We start from the raw sequence: 15,722 nt of genomic DNA, 5'->3' as shown, positions 1-15,722 counted from the left end.
CTGGACAGGAGAAAGAGCAGATATTTTTCTAGTTATATGCTAAATAAAGGCACACATTCCTAAGCATATACCATGTCACCCCCTTCACCGTGTTGTTAATCTTTAATCTGATTTATAACTGAAAAGATCATGTGGTAGCTGCTTTTACACTATTTCATTCACAAAAAGAGATTATCCATTGAGCAAGCACATTATTCCCCAGGATTTCATAGACTAACTGAGCTACACACATTTTTTTCTTTCAAACGCCAAGCCATACAAAATATTTCCAGATATAATCTGCAAGGTATGCAACAGCAAATTAAGCAATATTCAGGCAATCCCCGGTATTACGGTTGCATTTTGGACAGATCTGACCAAAGTTTTAAAGTTGAAAAAGCAATGTCAATAAAGACAAGGTTACAAAAAGAAACATACCTTAGAGATGATTAATGGTTCCCCGTGCTCCAGGCCACCTTTCAAAGTAAAGCCCCAGGGAGCTCCTCCCTGCAGGAACGCTTCCAGATAAATGTACCTGCCTTTGGGGGTCCTGTTAGGGCTTAGTGCGGCAGGAGTCTCCTCGAAGTTCTCTGTGGTCCTCATCGCGCCCAACACATGATCCCTCGAGTTAAATTTTAAATGCCTGAAGCAGAGCAGGGCTTCTATTCATAGCACCTTATTCCATCCTTCAGGATACTTGCCGACCAAAGAGTGGTTTTGAGAAGCGAATTCTTCCAGACGTAAAAAAGTTCTTCGGAGCTTAAATCCAAGATCTTGACCCAGGAGGATTTTTCACTTCAACATTTCTGAATGTAAATTCTCCTCCTGGGATTCCGGGATCTCACTGAAGCCCCGCAGTGCTATATATCTCCCCACTCCATTTGGAAAACAAAAAACAAAAAACAAAAAGAACTTCTTTCTATGCCAGTCTCAAGACCGCTTTTATTTCACTCACACACACACACCCCCGAAACTTTTTTCTGTATATTTTACAGAGAAAATTAAAATAATCTTATAATATAGCAAGAGAATTGCAAAATCTCAAGCGAATACCTAATTTCTGATTGATTATCAACCCTTTCTTCCTCTCCGAGTGAAATTTACCATTACAATAGCCTCCCCTCTCCCCAGAAGTAGCTTTAAAAGAAAGAAAGCACTTACTATGCTTCTGCTTGCTTCAGAATTTTCTAACGTGTCCCAAAGAGACAGAGCCGCTGTGCTAAAACTTTTTGCTTATGTTTCTCAGCAATAACTTCATGGTGTGTTTCTTGCAAAAAAAATAATAAAAAGTTTTTGCAGGATGGAGGGGAAAATGGGAAGAAAAAAAAAAGCATGGTAAATTAGTCCTCAGTGGAACAGAAACATCCAGGAGGCAGCTGAGTTCATTTCTTGGTATTCTCAGTGATGGTCAGTGACCGCTGCTGCTACTTGCCTCCTCTGAGAGAAAGAGCAAGGAAGAGAGAGGAAAATGGATTAAGGCAAATAGAGGCACCACAACCTTTCTGCCCAGCAAGCACCGCTATGCAGAACGCAGTTCGGCACAAGAACTCGCCCAATCCACGCGGTCTTACAGCCAATAAAACGTAGAAAGTTGAAAATAACATACAGATGGCTAATTGCCAAGCAGTAATTAGATAGAATAGCCCCCATCTTGTACCAATTAAAGCGGGACCCCTGGGGGTGAGACACAGGCTTTGGCATTTTTTAAAACTCTAGGCAATTCTGCTGTGTCGCCACGTTGGAGGAGCAGTGCCCTAAGCGGTTTCAGTAAACAGTTAAGGGACAAGTGCTTTATTTTTTGTTGTTAGAAGAAAATACCAAGTGTCGTATATAGGACCAGCCTGTCATCTTGAAATTTGACTCTCCCATCAAATTTCTGCTTGTTTGACTCAAAACAAACAGGAAGCAGGCTTTCTTCTATATTTTAATTGTCATCGACTCCAAGACTGTTCTCTAGTCCTTAAATGAAAAGAAATATACTTAATGCCTGGCAAGTAAGAGGTACTCACAGCTGAATGTTATTCTCATTTTAGGTTATCAATAGAATTTTGTAATAATGTTATATGAAATTTAACATTACTGCTTTTTATTAAAAATGTGAACAGTGCAAGATAACTATACATTTTACAAAGAGGGTCAGCCATTAAGTCGTTGGAACAATTTAGAATTATTTCCAAGGGATATGTTTGCTAAAACTTCTTCTGTTTAAAAGTATGTAGTAATGTGAATTATGTTGGAAGTTGAGGCTAAAAATTACTGTGGGTTTTGATATCAATTTAATTTGAATGTACTTATAATTAATGAAAATACAATAGAGAAGCAGACATATTATGCAAATCAGTCCAGACGATATTTAATGTATAACATATAAGTATTATTTGATGTTCAATACTAACTTCATCTGAAGGGCTCAACAACAACAACAAAAAAAACAGTGCAATCTCATTTCTATGTCATGATCGTACTTTAGTGGAAACATGAAGTATACCGAATGAAAGTACACAGCAAATATTGTCTGATTCTTAATAGTAACTGATGCAATCTTTATTGCTGCTTCCTTTTACAGCTTAATATATAAATTAAGAATAAAAGGAGAAACATTGGCTTTTCTTTCACTTGATTATTCAAAGTGTGTGTGTGTACAGTTAGGGTTCTAAATAAATGAATATTTTTTTTCTGAAAATTATTTTTTGTGGCACTTATGATCTTACTCCTAATTCATTTGGTAAAAAATGACATTTTACACCATCAACATTTAATATTAAAAGTAATGAAGCTGAAAACAAAATCAAAGAAAAAAAAAGGCAAGCAATGAAGAAAACAACTAGGTGCTTATAGACTGGTGAAACCTCTATCTTATATTATTGTCAAAAATATTTAGGACCTAAATATTTGATGAAAATTGATATATAATCTGAAAAAAAAGTCAAAATTCCTTTGGTAGACATGTAGTATAGCAACTGATAGATCAGTTAGAATACCTTTTTCTCCCATCTTCCATTGCTCAGAGTCAACGAATGTATCCTTGTTTTTGGAGGTAAGCACATAGAGGCCATGAAAAGGTTAAATGATCTGACGGCAGTCATCCTCCAAACAGCATGAGTGGGCATAAAATTGAAATCTTCAGACACTTAGGAAAGGCATCTCAGCTTAAGGTAGGTCTTTTGCATAATTTATGGCAAAAAGACAACTTTCTGTGTGGCCAGCATTGTTAATTCATAGGAAGAACTTCTGCTAGGGTGTGTGGTTTGGACCCAAACTCTAATTAGAGAATGAAATTAGAACCTCCCCACTCCTTCCCCTGGAGAGAGAAACAGCCCTATTGTCTCAAGATGCTGACAGTGGAAGGGACAGGATTCCAACGGAGAACAGGGTAGTTTTCTTTCTAAATCTTTGGCTTGGGCTTCAGGCTTTTGGAAGAAGGGCTTGCTTTTGTCTGCTCAGTATCTCTCTGCGGAGCCACTCCTTCACCTATCCTGTGGTGCTGGTGGGCTGACCCTGTTCCCAGGCTCCGGGGGTGGACATATGATCCAGGCATCACTGCTCTTTGGCTCAGATGATTGGCATACGGAAGGGCATGTGACTCAAGCTTGGCCAATGTAATAACTAGAAATTTTCCTAGAGCTATCGAAAAGGGACATTCCCTCCTATGGGATTGCTAACCTGGTAGGTATAGTCCTGGAGTTGCTGGAGGTCTGTCTCTGCCATCAGAAGCCTGAGAAGGAAAACAACACCTAGGAAATCAGTTCAGGATACGGAAACAGTGTTTTGGCGATAGCACTTGAAGCCTGCACCCAACTATACCTCTTCGAAGCCAGCAATTCTCGAAACTCTTGGTTTCAGGACCACTTTACACTCTTAAAAATTATTGAGGACTCCAAAGAAATGTTGTTTACGTGTCTTGTATCAGTATTTACTATATTAGAAAATTAAAAGAGAGAAGGACAGTTAACATATTTATTAATCACTTAAAAATAGAAAAGTCGTCAAATGTTAAACTGACAAACATATTTTATGGAAAATAACTATATTTTCTCAAACAAAAAAAGATCACTGAGAAGTATGAATTTGTTCTACATATTTGCAGATCTCCTTAATGGCAGTTTAGTAGAAGACAGCTGGATCTGACTATCCACTTCTGCGTTCTGTTTGATATCACAAGTCATGTAGCCTCCGGAAAACTCTACTACACACTTGTGAAAGAACAAGCAGACAAAGGCAAACAGCGTCCTAGCTACCATGAAAATGATTTTGACTTATGAACCCCGAAGGGCCTCAGCGACTCCTTGAGGCCCCCATCCCACACTCTGAGAATTGCTGCCCTCACCAGATACAGCTGTTCCGGAAGCCACCACACTTCTAGTTATAGGAGATCGTAAATACCTGTTTATTTGTCCTTTAAACAGCCGGAGTTGGGGTTCTGCTCCCTGCAGCTGAAAGAGTTCTAAGCGAGACACAATGAAATCCTTCGTGGTTCTTCCTAGTACGGGAGAAAGTTTAAGGAAGCATTCTCAAAGACGCAGCTGTCAATCTTATTTTCTCTCTTTCTACTGCTTCCCTTCTTCCTGCTTCCTCTAACTTAGAATTACTCTTTTTTAAAAAATCGAATTGGCTTTCTTCAACAATTCATGAACAGGGCAGCAACCTGTCTAGGGAGTAGAAAGGAGCTCCAGAACTACTCCTGTTTTTAACCAAATCCTTTCTTCATGATAAATAGATTTAACACAGCTCACAACTTCACTTTCTGTCTCCACATGAAAAATTCCCACCGTTGGTAACTGAGCGCGTGTTGCTGTGTTACTGTGAGCGTGGCCCCAGGGGAAAACTATTTCCATCATATTGATTCTCCCATTTGCCTGGCATCCCTATACTAAACACCTTTAAATGTCATTTGCCTAAATCACTGTTTTGACTCAGAAACCATGCATCACTCACTCTATTTGTTAACATCCTTTAAAGAAAAACTAATTTATTCATTTCAAAATTCTCATATCTGGTTTTTTAATTTTTCACAGTTAATGTTTAATGTTTTTATCTTCATCTTTGCTAGCATTTTAAATATGACTTTTAACTTACTGGATTTTTTTAATGCCTCAGAATTTAACATTGCCAAGATTGAAAATGCCACTAGATTATCTCTGAAAATAAAGTAGGAGTGACACCTAGTGGCTCTCCGGGCTCACTAAGTAATCATTAAGGTAACTGCAGATAATAAATCAGAGGTTTGGAAGGTTATGTAGTTTTTCTTAGAAAGGGCATCTCAGAATTAACCCAAACACACAAAACCCAGCCTTATTTTAAAGTTTTCAGAATCTTTAGGCAACCTTTCAAAGGCAAAAAGAATCATCTCTTTGTGTCTCTCCTTCTTAAAATTAAGGACAACTTTCCCAGAAGACCTCCCTTCACCTCTAAATGCCAAGAAACCTCCCCTGAAAACAGTCACTCGAAGAGAAATGAAAGCCCAAAGAGGAGTTTAAAATAACTGGGATCTCTCCACTAGAACTTCCCTTGAGGCAGAGCCATGGCTTTGGAGAATGTTGAGTTGAATACTTGAGCACAACTGAGACTCTCTGAGAAAGGAGCCAGGAGAGATGGGCGTTGTGTACGCAACTTACAGCCTCTGCTTCACCGACTCTACTAACAGTGATTGCAAAACTATCAAAACACAATCAATTTAAATCTTTTGGGAATGATCAAAATGTTCTGTGTCTCAACCAAGGTGATAGTTTCAGAGGTGTGTATATCTGTCAAAACATCGATTGGTACACTTTCGATGGATACAATGTATTAAATGGAAATTATACCTCAAAAAAGTTAGTTTTAAAAAAACTCAAGGACCCAGTCAACAGATGGATGGACAAACAAAATGTGGCTTAAACATACAATGGATTATTATCCAGCGTTAAAATAGGAGGCAATTCTGGCACATACTGCAAGGTGGATGGGCCCAGGAGACATTATGTTAAGGGAAATAAGACAGACACAGAAGGACAAATACTATGAAACTCCATGTATTTGGGGTACCTAGAGTAGTCAAATTCAGAAAGTGGAATGGTGGTTGCCAGAGCCTGGAGAAAGGAGAATGGGGAGTTAGTGTTTAGTGGGTACAGAGTTCCGTTTGCGAAGATGAAAGAGTTCTGGAGAGGGATGGTGGTGATGGTTGTAAACAATGTCAATATACTTAATGCCACGGAACTGTATACTTAAACATGGTTAAAGTGGGGCACCTGGGTGTCTCAGTCAGTTGGGCGTCTGACTCTTGGTCTCAGCCCAGGTCTTGATCTCGGGGTCATGGGTCTGAGCCCCGCACTTAAAAAATAAATAATAGGGGTGCCTGGGTGGCGCAGTCGTTAAGCGTCTGCCTTCAGCTCAGGGCGTGATCCCGGCGTTATGGGATCGAGCCCCACATCGGGCTCCTCCGCTGTGAGCCTGCTTCTTCCTCTCCCACTCCCCCTGCTTGTGTTCCCTCTCTCGCTGGCTGTCTCTATCTCTGTCAAATAAATAAATAAAATCTTTTTAAAAAACAATAAATAAATAAATAATACATAAATAAAAGCTGGTAGAAATATATCCATACACTTATTTTATTTCTTAGATAAGAAGTTAAAGATCTTAATATACTCAGCAGAAACGCTGGATGGTTACAGTAAAGGGTATAGTTTTTCTTTCCTTTGGGAGAAACAAAGACAACTTCAAAGACACTGGTGATGACGGTGATTGGCCTCAACTGCAGAAACACAGGCTAGAGGAGAAAACATGATCTGCCTTTATTTTATTTCTTATTTGACATCTATCTCCTACTTCTACTACTTTTTTCCAATCTTCTATAAAATAACAAACTCAAGAACTTGTATATTTTGTTTTAAAAAACTCATTTCAGTATTGAAATAGAGAGTGACCAGGGCACCTGGGTGGCTCACTCGGTTAAGCATGTGACTCTTAATTTCAGCTCAGGTCATGATCTCAGGGTCCTGGGATTGAGCCTCACGTCAGGCTCCACACTCAGCAGGGAATCTGCTTGGGATTCCCTCTCTCCCGTTTCCTCTGCCCCTCCCCCTACTTGTTTTTGCTCTCTCTCAAATAAATAAAATCTTATAAAAAAAAAAAAAGAGTGACCACAGATTAACCTTCTAGGTAGGTGGAGATACTCTACATTTGATTGGAGATTGATATTAGGTATATACATTTCTCAAAAGTCATTAATCTGTACATTTAAAATGAATGAATTCTATTGTACACAAAGCATACCTCAATAAAGTTGATTTTTTAAAAAGATTATTTGAGAGAGAGAAAGAAAGAGAGATTGAGTGCAGGGAGGGGGTGGTGCGGATGGAAAGGGAGAGAGGAAGTCCCAAGCAGACTCCCCGCTGACTGCAGAGCCTGCCCCGGGGCTCAAACCCAGAACCCTGAGATCATGACCAGAGCTGAAATCAAGAGTCAGATGCTTAACCAACTGAGCCACCCAGGTGTGCCCCTTAATAAAGTTGATTTTAAAACCCTCAATCAACTCTAAAGAGTAGAAACTTCCCTGCACTTAGGATGGTATATGAAAGTCTTCTTTTACAGCTAGTTTCAAAAGAAACCTCAAATTCGAAATTATTCACCTTCTTAGTCTACCCTGCCTGGAAATGTTCCTAGAAATCTACTCACATCTATTCCCCAGAAGCAGGTGGGTCTTCCCTCCTCTATTTAAATTTCCACCTATTCCACACTCCCTCTTGCTCGCTTCCACAGTACTTAACCCCTTCTAATATGTTAACTAGATCGTCATGATTGTGTCTCTCACAACTAGAATGTTAAGTTCCATGCAGGCAAGGTTTGGTCTGTTTGGTTCACTGATGTTCCTGGTATGCAGTTGGTGTTTAATAAATATTTGCTGAATGAATTCAAGCTTTCTGATTAAATATATTTCTTATGTTCTGAAGAATGTCAGAACATTAACAATATGGTCTTCAATATTTTATACCCTATCAACTTACAAAAATTATTGGAGATGATTTGCCATTTATTTCCTCTCCACTGTATATTGAGTCAATTCTGTGTGTCCACATTGTACCAGGCACTGGGGAAATAGTCCGTCAGATGAGACTTAACATAGAAAATCTTAAACCATAATCAGGAAGGGAAAATATCTACACTAAAAATCCAAGCTACTCTGTCATGCCGGTCTAGCATTACATTTAGTTTTGAAGATCTTTGGCTAAAATCTTTGAGTTCAAAGTCATAAAGGAAACACAATGATTTTAAAAAATTATATAATCTACACTATATATTTTTAACTATCACTTATTTACAAAACTGGTTATGTTTTATGAAACAAGATCTTTTTTTAAACTAAGCAAATCATGAATTAAATTTTAAGTGACCTACATATGTGTCATGATTATGATGCATGAGGTGCTTTTCTTGTACAATTTTAAAAAATGTTTTTGTACTAAGATGAAGTTCTTTGATTTTGTAGAATCATAGCTCTTTTTTTTCTTAGTTAGAAAAATGTCTTGCAATAATTTCTACATCTAACATTTGCAGATGAAAATACTAATGCTCTAAAAGGTTAAATAGCTTGCCTAAGGTTATATAGTTAGTGTCAAAACTTAGACCAGATCTGGGTTCCTTACTCCTGAACCATCCTTGAATCAACCCACCCTTCTTAATTGTACCTCAGAAAGGCCAGGAGCCATTTGCATTGAAAACAATAAGAAGGATAGCAGCTCCTTGAAGGCAGAAACTGGAGCTTCTTTATAAACCAGCACCTCCCCTCCCCCAATGCCCAGCACAGAGTCTGGTCCAGAGTAGGAACCCAATGAAGGGAGACAAATAACAACCCTGGACCCAGACAGGCACTCTTACTAAAGAGCTCTTGGTGACGTGGTCCCTATATCACTAGGACCCCAACCTTCTCCTGTTGGTGCCCTCTGCTCAGGCCTCACTGGCCTTGTGGTTGATTCTCAAATACACCAAGCATGTGCTTGGGAAGCTCTGTCTACAGTATACATGTGGCTCCTCCCTCCAGTCCTATAGGTCTCTGCTCAATGTTACTTTATCATGAGGGCTTCTCAGAGCACACTATGAAATGGCACCTGATAAAATCTTCAGCTTTTCATGTTTGCGGGCCTTGCTCCTGGGCCCAAGGTGGAAATGACTCGGCAAAACCTCAAAGCATGGGCGCTATTTCTGCCCCACACAACACACAGCACATCTGTTTCGATAAAAATATAACCAAAAAAGAGCATTCCAAACATAAAGATAGGGGGAAAAGAGCCTTCCTGGTTTCCATAAGATTAAAGCCATACAGCCTTGCACATACTAAAACCATAACATAAAGCCTGTAGCTTTCTGGAATGTTCTTTGTCATGACGATCTGCAACTCTTTCTCTGAAGAAAAAAAACCATACATAACTCTGTGCCATGCGTTCTTACCCTGGGGCACTCTCTTCTTTGTGAAGGTGGTATATACCACGCAGCTGGGAATAAAAAAACTCTCTTCCTTTCTCTTTATAATTTTAAAAAACACTTGTTCATTTTGTGTCAACATACCCCGCCCTCCCTAACTTCCTTACCCTGTCTCCAGTGCACTTACCATGGTCAGACATATTTGAACTTGTCCCTCTATGCATTGCTCATCTTCCTCTACAAGAATGTAAACTCCGTAAGGATAGGGACTTTATCTGGTTCATGGCTCTATTTTCAACACCTTCACATGGCATATGACAGGTACTTTATGAATATATGTGAAACGGCTGAGTGAATGTTAAAGGAAATCTGCACCCCTTCATCTTTAAATTCTCTATTTTAAAGGCCAAGAAACTCTTTCTTTAATTCAATTTTTAAACATATTGAGAAGTAAAACTGCAAGACACTTCAAAACGCAGAGAATTATGTAAGAAAATTCAGTGCACATAATTTTATACATAAATGTGGTTTTAAATAGGTTTTTTTTAAGTTTATTTATTTTTTTTTAGTAATCTCTACGCCCAACGTGAGGCTCGAACTCACCACCCTGGGATCAAGAGTCACATGCTCCTCTGATTGAGCCAGCCAGGAGCCCCTAAACTGTTTCATACAGTTCTAATTAACACATTATGTTAATTCAAGACTTCAAAAAGAAAAGAAAAAGGACCTTTCTTAGTTCTTAGGGTCAGGCATACAAATCTAAACAGAATACACCATTGGAAACCCCATATTAGTAACAAATATTTTCTTGCCCTAAGAACTCTCGTGCCTTGATGGAATAAAAAACAAAAACAAAATAATTAAAAATTGCTTTCTGTCTAGCTACAAAACTTAAAGCATTTACCTTTTACCTGTCCACTTAATACTTATGGCTTCGTTCTCTATTAAAATACTCAATTCTATAGATAATATTAAATCTCTCTGGGTCAATAAATGAAATAATTTAAATTACAGGTACAATAAAAAGCAAACTTTAGTGGCACCTGATACTATTTTATTAAAATCCATAATTACATTAAGTAATGTAGCATTTATTAATATTTCCAATCAATTCAGACAGAAAAAGTTATTTGCCGTAGGTGTCCGTGTAACGTGACTGCTAATAGTATTAACAACACGGGTTGCACCTATCACACTCAGGCCTTTCTGGAGTGGTTCTGTTTGAGCACTAATTTCGGCAGCACTGAAAGGTTTGAGTGTGTAATCATTTGATCCGATAAATTCTATATTAGAGATGACGACAGAGAGCAACTGAAACACAGCGGAGGAAACAACTCTCCGTAGGCCAGAGGGTCAGCTATCCCGAGAACACACTTGAAGCCTGAAAGCCATTCCAGACAGAGGAGCAGCGTAAGCAGAGGCAGAGCTGCAAAATGTGAATTCTGTTAACTTGAAATGGTCAAATGGGAAATGACAGGGCGGGAGTGGAGAAAGTGCCAGAAGCCAGGCACCGCGAGGGTGAGGCAGGGTGGGGGCCTGACAGGCCACACGCCAGGGTTGGGCCTGACCCTTAGAGATTACGTAGACACGGGATTTGCGTGGGTCGGTAAGCATTTGAGAAGATTATTTGCGGGACAACTGCGGGAATGGCCTGGGGGCCTTGGGGTGCACGTGTTGGGGGGAACAAGAGTAGGACGGGGAGACCGGTGAGGGGGCTGAAGAAAAAGTGAGAGGTCTTGAGTGACAGAGAGTACGGGTGGAGGCCCGAATCCAGGGTCGGTCCTGGGGCAGGGCTGACCGGGTTTGATGTAAGCAGCCCTCTTAGTCAGGGCTCGTAGGGGAGGCGGTCCGGGTGGGGGCGGGGAACGGCGCTCGGTTGCCCCGGCGACGGCGTCTGGGGGGCGGAGTCGAAGGGCGGGAGGCGCCCCCACGCCACGCCGAGGTGCCCAACGGTCGCCCGCGCGCTCGCGTGCAGGGGGCGGAGGCCGGAGCCCGAGCGCTGCGAGGGGCGGGCGCGAAGGGGGGCGGCACAGCGCCCCGCGCCGCTGCGGAAGAAAAGGAGCTGCCCCCGCCGCCACCGCAGGCACCGGGTCGACGCAGGTGCGGCCGCCGTGCCGCCGGCGCCGCTGCCAAGATGTGGCCGGTCTCTTAGGATGAGGTGTTGGTTGCAGGTACGGCGGCGGGGCGCGGCGCGGGGACTGGGTGAGAGGGGTGGGTCGTGCTCCAGAGGACCCCGAGCGGCGCATTTCATTTCTGGAACCTTCCAGACCTTTGTGTTTGTTTCTCACATGGCATATGCCCAATAAATTGTTTCTTTAACGGAAAGGACTGCTGTTGTGTTAGGATTTAGCAAGACCTCCGGGGACAGTGACTGTAACTCTGGGACCAGAGGGCCCAGTGCAAAAAGTATTCCACTTTTGGGGGTAATAACCGTGGGTCCTGTCCCAACATTACCGCTAACTCTTGTTCCTGCCCTGCTTCCCATGGACAGGGAGATGGGTTAGGGAAGGCATGGAGATAAAGAGGAATATCTAGCCTTGGACAGTCACCAACCTGGCATCCAAAATGGGGTTGTAATAAATGTTGTGTAAGGGCTCTTTCAGTTGGAGGCTTTCCTGTAAGTGACATTAAGAATCTGGCTCTGCCCCCTTATCAGCATCAATCAGAAACAGTGCGTTCCTAAATGAGCCCAGCCTTTTCCACAAAACTCTGTTTCAGAGCAGCACTCAGGCTGTTTCAGGATTTGTTCCTGCATCTTGGTGTACCTTAAGGTCAGGGGAAAGTAGAAGAAAAGTGAGGTCTGTCGCTATTTCTCAGGGTTTTTTGACTTGACAACCACTTCTTGCTTTATCAGCTGACGATTCAGGAAAGAAAGGGCCAGTGCCCACTGTGCATCCCATAGACTAGCGAGGCAGGACTATTTCTGTGTGTAAAGTAATGGGGTGGGGGTGGGAGAGTGGTGGGAGGGACCTGGTCCTCCCACGTCTTATGGCACTTACTGTTTTTAATCTTACACAGTTATCTGTTTGTGTTGTGGGTAAAATGTTTTTAATGCCATAGAGGTATTATTATACTCTCCAAATAAGTTGAGGGCAGAAATGGACAATTTACTTGGTATGTGCAAAGTCCTTACTATTGTGTTTTACAAAGAACACTCTGTGTTGTCTAGTATGTTAGAATCACGCACTTTAAAACCACACAATTTATTAAATCGGACCTCTGTGAACCACATATTCCCAAACCAGGTGACCCCAAATTATATGGTATAGTAGGTTGAGTGGGAGCCACCCCGAAATATCAAGTCCTAATTCCTGGAATCTGTAAACATTATAAGGAAAAAAGGGTGTCTACATATACTGAAGTCATAGATCTTGAAATGGGGAAATTATCCTGGATTATCTGGGTGGGCTCTAAAGGCAAAGACAAGTGTGCTCATAAGGGAAGGACAGAGGAGATTTGATACAGACGGAAGAGGAGAGTACAGTACCACCACAGAGGCAGAGATCGGAGTGATGAGACCATAAGTCAATAAATAGTGCCAGCATCCAACAGAAGCTCAAAGAGGCAAGGAATAGATTCTTTCCTAGAGCCTCCGCGGAGAGCGCAGCCCTGCCAACAGCCTTGATTTCAGTCCTGCGAGACTGCTTTTGGACTTCTGGCCTGCAGAACCATGAGAGAATAAATGGCTATTATTCTTGTGGCAATGTGTTACAGCAACTACAGGAAACTAATCTGTATGTTAATTATTATAAATATATAAAAATTATTATAAATCACATAGGATCAATCCTGTATTGATGGATATTTTAAAGCTCCTCAGCTGGGGCAGTGACAGATGTAGTAGTGGAGACTACCAAATATTTTCCTGAACCCTGTAAATCTTAAGGAAAAGACTTGAATAAGGAATTTGGTCAAAAGTGAAAATAAATTAGGTGCATAAGAAAGAACTGGTCTAACACTTAAAGCAATTTTTGGACTTTTCAGTTGTATTCCTATGAACATATCACTGTATTTGCTCTGTTAAGAGAATAAAGTTGACTTAAGCTTGGTTCTTAGCTAATATATTATTGGCTATCCATTGTGTGTATATTAAATTAGAGTTGCAGACACCTGGGGATTGAGATCCAAGCCTTGGAAAAGTAGGCAATAGCGAAGTTCTTCCATGTGTGGGATGTTAAAATCTGGCTAAAAGCAGCCTCTAGTCATCTTGAAATTAACACACTTTGGAGTTTTCATGGTGTAGGAAAAAACCAGTGTTCAGGTTTAACTGATTGACTTCTAGGACCCAGGCAGCTAATATGCACCCCCACTCTTACTCCACAAAACATGACAATGTACACACAAAGAGTAGCCAATCTGCTTTCTTTCTGAGCTGCTTTTCTGAGGTATAATCTATATACCATAACATTTACTAATTTTAAGTGTAAAATCCAGTGCTTGTTAGTAAATTTACAGAGTTGTACAATTATCACAATTCAGTTTTAGAAAATATCCATCACTCAAAAAAGATCCTTCATACCCACTTGCAGTCCCCATTCCCAAACCCAGCAACCCAGTTTTGACCACTGGCCCACTCTAGAGTGGGCTACTCCAGTGGCCTCCTAACGGCCCTCTACTTCCGCTCAGTATATTTTTCACTCGACTGCTGTAGGATCCTACGTCCCTGATTAAAGTCCTTCAGTGGCTTTCCATTGAAATTAGAATTAACCCCAATGTCCTTTTCAAAGCACCATGAACTATACCCCCTACCATCCTCATCAACACCTTCTCAGGATAGTTTAGGAAAGAAACTGATAATAAAGGCTCCTTTGGGCTCAATACACAATTGGCTGCCCATAAGCAGGCCTCTCACCCTCCCTTGTCTACATGGCAGCCTCACTGCCTCCTTTCTGTCAGTCAGCAGACACTGAACCCTTTTCATCTCAAGGCTTATGCATGTGGTATTTCCTCTTAGGAGCTTCCCCAGTCCTCTGTGGGGGTGACTGTTTTTTGACATTCAGCTCAAATGTCACCTCCTCAGAAAGGCCTTCCCTGACCTACCTAATTAAAGTAGCCTCAGCTCCCTGTATACCACTCCCTGTGGTATTTTCTTCATTGCACTGAATCCCTCTCCAAAATTACATTTTTGATTTGTTTCTTTAGTGTTTCTCTTTCCCCACTAGAATATGAGATCTGTGAGGGAAGAAATTTGATTGGTCTTGATCTTAGCTTCATCTCTAGTATTTACAAAAGCACTATTCATAGCAGCAGTACATTTTAAGCTATCAGAATGCCAACAATGGTAAGTAATAATTATTGAATGCTTCTTACGTGCCAGGCCCTGTGCTGAGTGCTTTGTATGCATGAATGATTTAAGTGAAGCTTATTACATTTGATGTGGGAAGAGTAAGGAGAGCATGTCCTCCAGATATAGTCCCCTGTAGTAAATTATTGTTTTCAGAGCCATTAAGCAGTTTTCTTTCCCTTATTATTGAACATTGATTTTAGAGACTGGATCAATGTACATTGCCCCCAGCAATATAGTATCGAACCTCTTCTACAACCCTAAAAACTGAACTGGAGGTGTTTGCTAAGAAGGAGAGGAAGAGGTAAAAGAAGAGTATAAATAAAAGCAGAATCCTAAAAGAACAGGATACACTCAGAACATAGCAGGTAGACTGCAGTGGAGACAGTATATGTCAGGGGAAAGGCAGGAGATGAAGCTGGGAGGTTGGTTAGGCCAGATCCTAAAGGGCTTTGGGTGTTAGTTTTAGTTCAGACTTTAGTCTTTGTGTAAGATATGGTAAAAGGGTCTGATTTTAAAGGAAACTCTTAAAGATTATAAGAAACTGACACCCAAAGCCCTTTAACTAAATTTCATATTCGAGCACTCCTTCCTTGTAACTTAAGGACCACACTCAAGTCCTCTTTGCTGAGTTAAAAGATATTGCAGAGGTAAACTTAACAGAATGTGGTGACCTGATTGGATGTGGAGTTTGAATAGATGAAGAATAAAGACACTGAAAGGTCTTTAACTTGGGAAGTTGGGTTTATTATGGTATCTTTGACAACACCCAAGAAAGCAGATTTGGTGGGAATATGAAGCGACAGATGTGGGATAAGATGAATTTAAAGTGACCGTAAACATATATGCAGAGGTGGTAAGGAACAGATATTCGTTAAAATTTATCCAGAGCCCCGATTTTTTTTTGACGAAGTCCCATGAAACCCGCTGGCAGCAGTGGACTGCCCCCGTCTGGCCCTGCTGTTGGCTACAATCACTTGTGAGAAGTTGTATTTTTGGTCCTCTTTCAGCTGAATGTTTTCCATGGGAAGGCATAGAATGTCCAAGTTGGAGAAGATTTTGGAGA

At 41.0% G+C, this 15,722-nt stretch overlaps 2 protein-coding genes across 17 annotated transcripts in view; one reads left to right on the top strand and one right to left on the bottom strand.

Annotated features, from left to right (window-relative positions):
- The window catches only part of SHROOM3 (shroom family member 3), a 306,920-nt gene extending 303,697 nt beyond the window's left edge, over positions 1-3,223 (bottom strand). For all 3 annotated transcript variants that reach the window (XM_044388149.3, XM_044388150.3, XM_044388153.3), the window contains exons 1-2: positions 1,141-3,223; positions 418-854 (exon numbers count right to left, since the gene is read on the bottom strand). In XM_044388149.3, the coding sequence (XP_044244084.2) occupies positions 418-582 (165 nt within the window). In that variant the 5' untranslated portion in view covers positions 583-854; positions 1,141-3,223. The remainder of the gene's footprint in view (positions 1-417; positions 855-1,140) is intronic.
- An 8,107-nt stretch (positions 3,224-11,330) lies between these two features.
- Positions 11,331-15,722, top strand: part of CCDC158 (coiled-coil domain containing 158) — an 86,379-nt gene continuing 81,987 nt past the window's right edge. For 7 of the 14 annotated variants that reach the window (XM_044388157.3, XM_026509923.4, XM_048212038.2 and 4 more), the window contains exon 1: positions 11,332-11,543. The gene's annotated coding sequence lies outside the window, so the exon portion shown is untranslated. Of the gene's footprint in view, positions 11,544-15,722 lie in introns of all 14 variants that reach the window. The other 7 variants (XM_057309819.1, XM_048212037.2, XM_026509924.4 and 4 more) reach the window with 2 other exon arrangements.

This window comes from Ursus arctos, unplaced genomic scaffold, assembly GCF_023065955.2.
Source record: "Ursus arctos isolate Adak ecotype North America unplaced genomic scaffold, UrsArc2.0 scaffold_9, whole genome shotgun sequence".
Lineage (NCBI taxonomy): Eukaryota > Metazoa > Chordata > Mammalia > Carnivora > Ursidae > Ursus > Ursus arctos.
The sequence above is the reverse complement of the archived record's forward strand: the minus strand, read 5'-3'. Positions and strand labels throughout refer to the sequence as shown.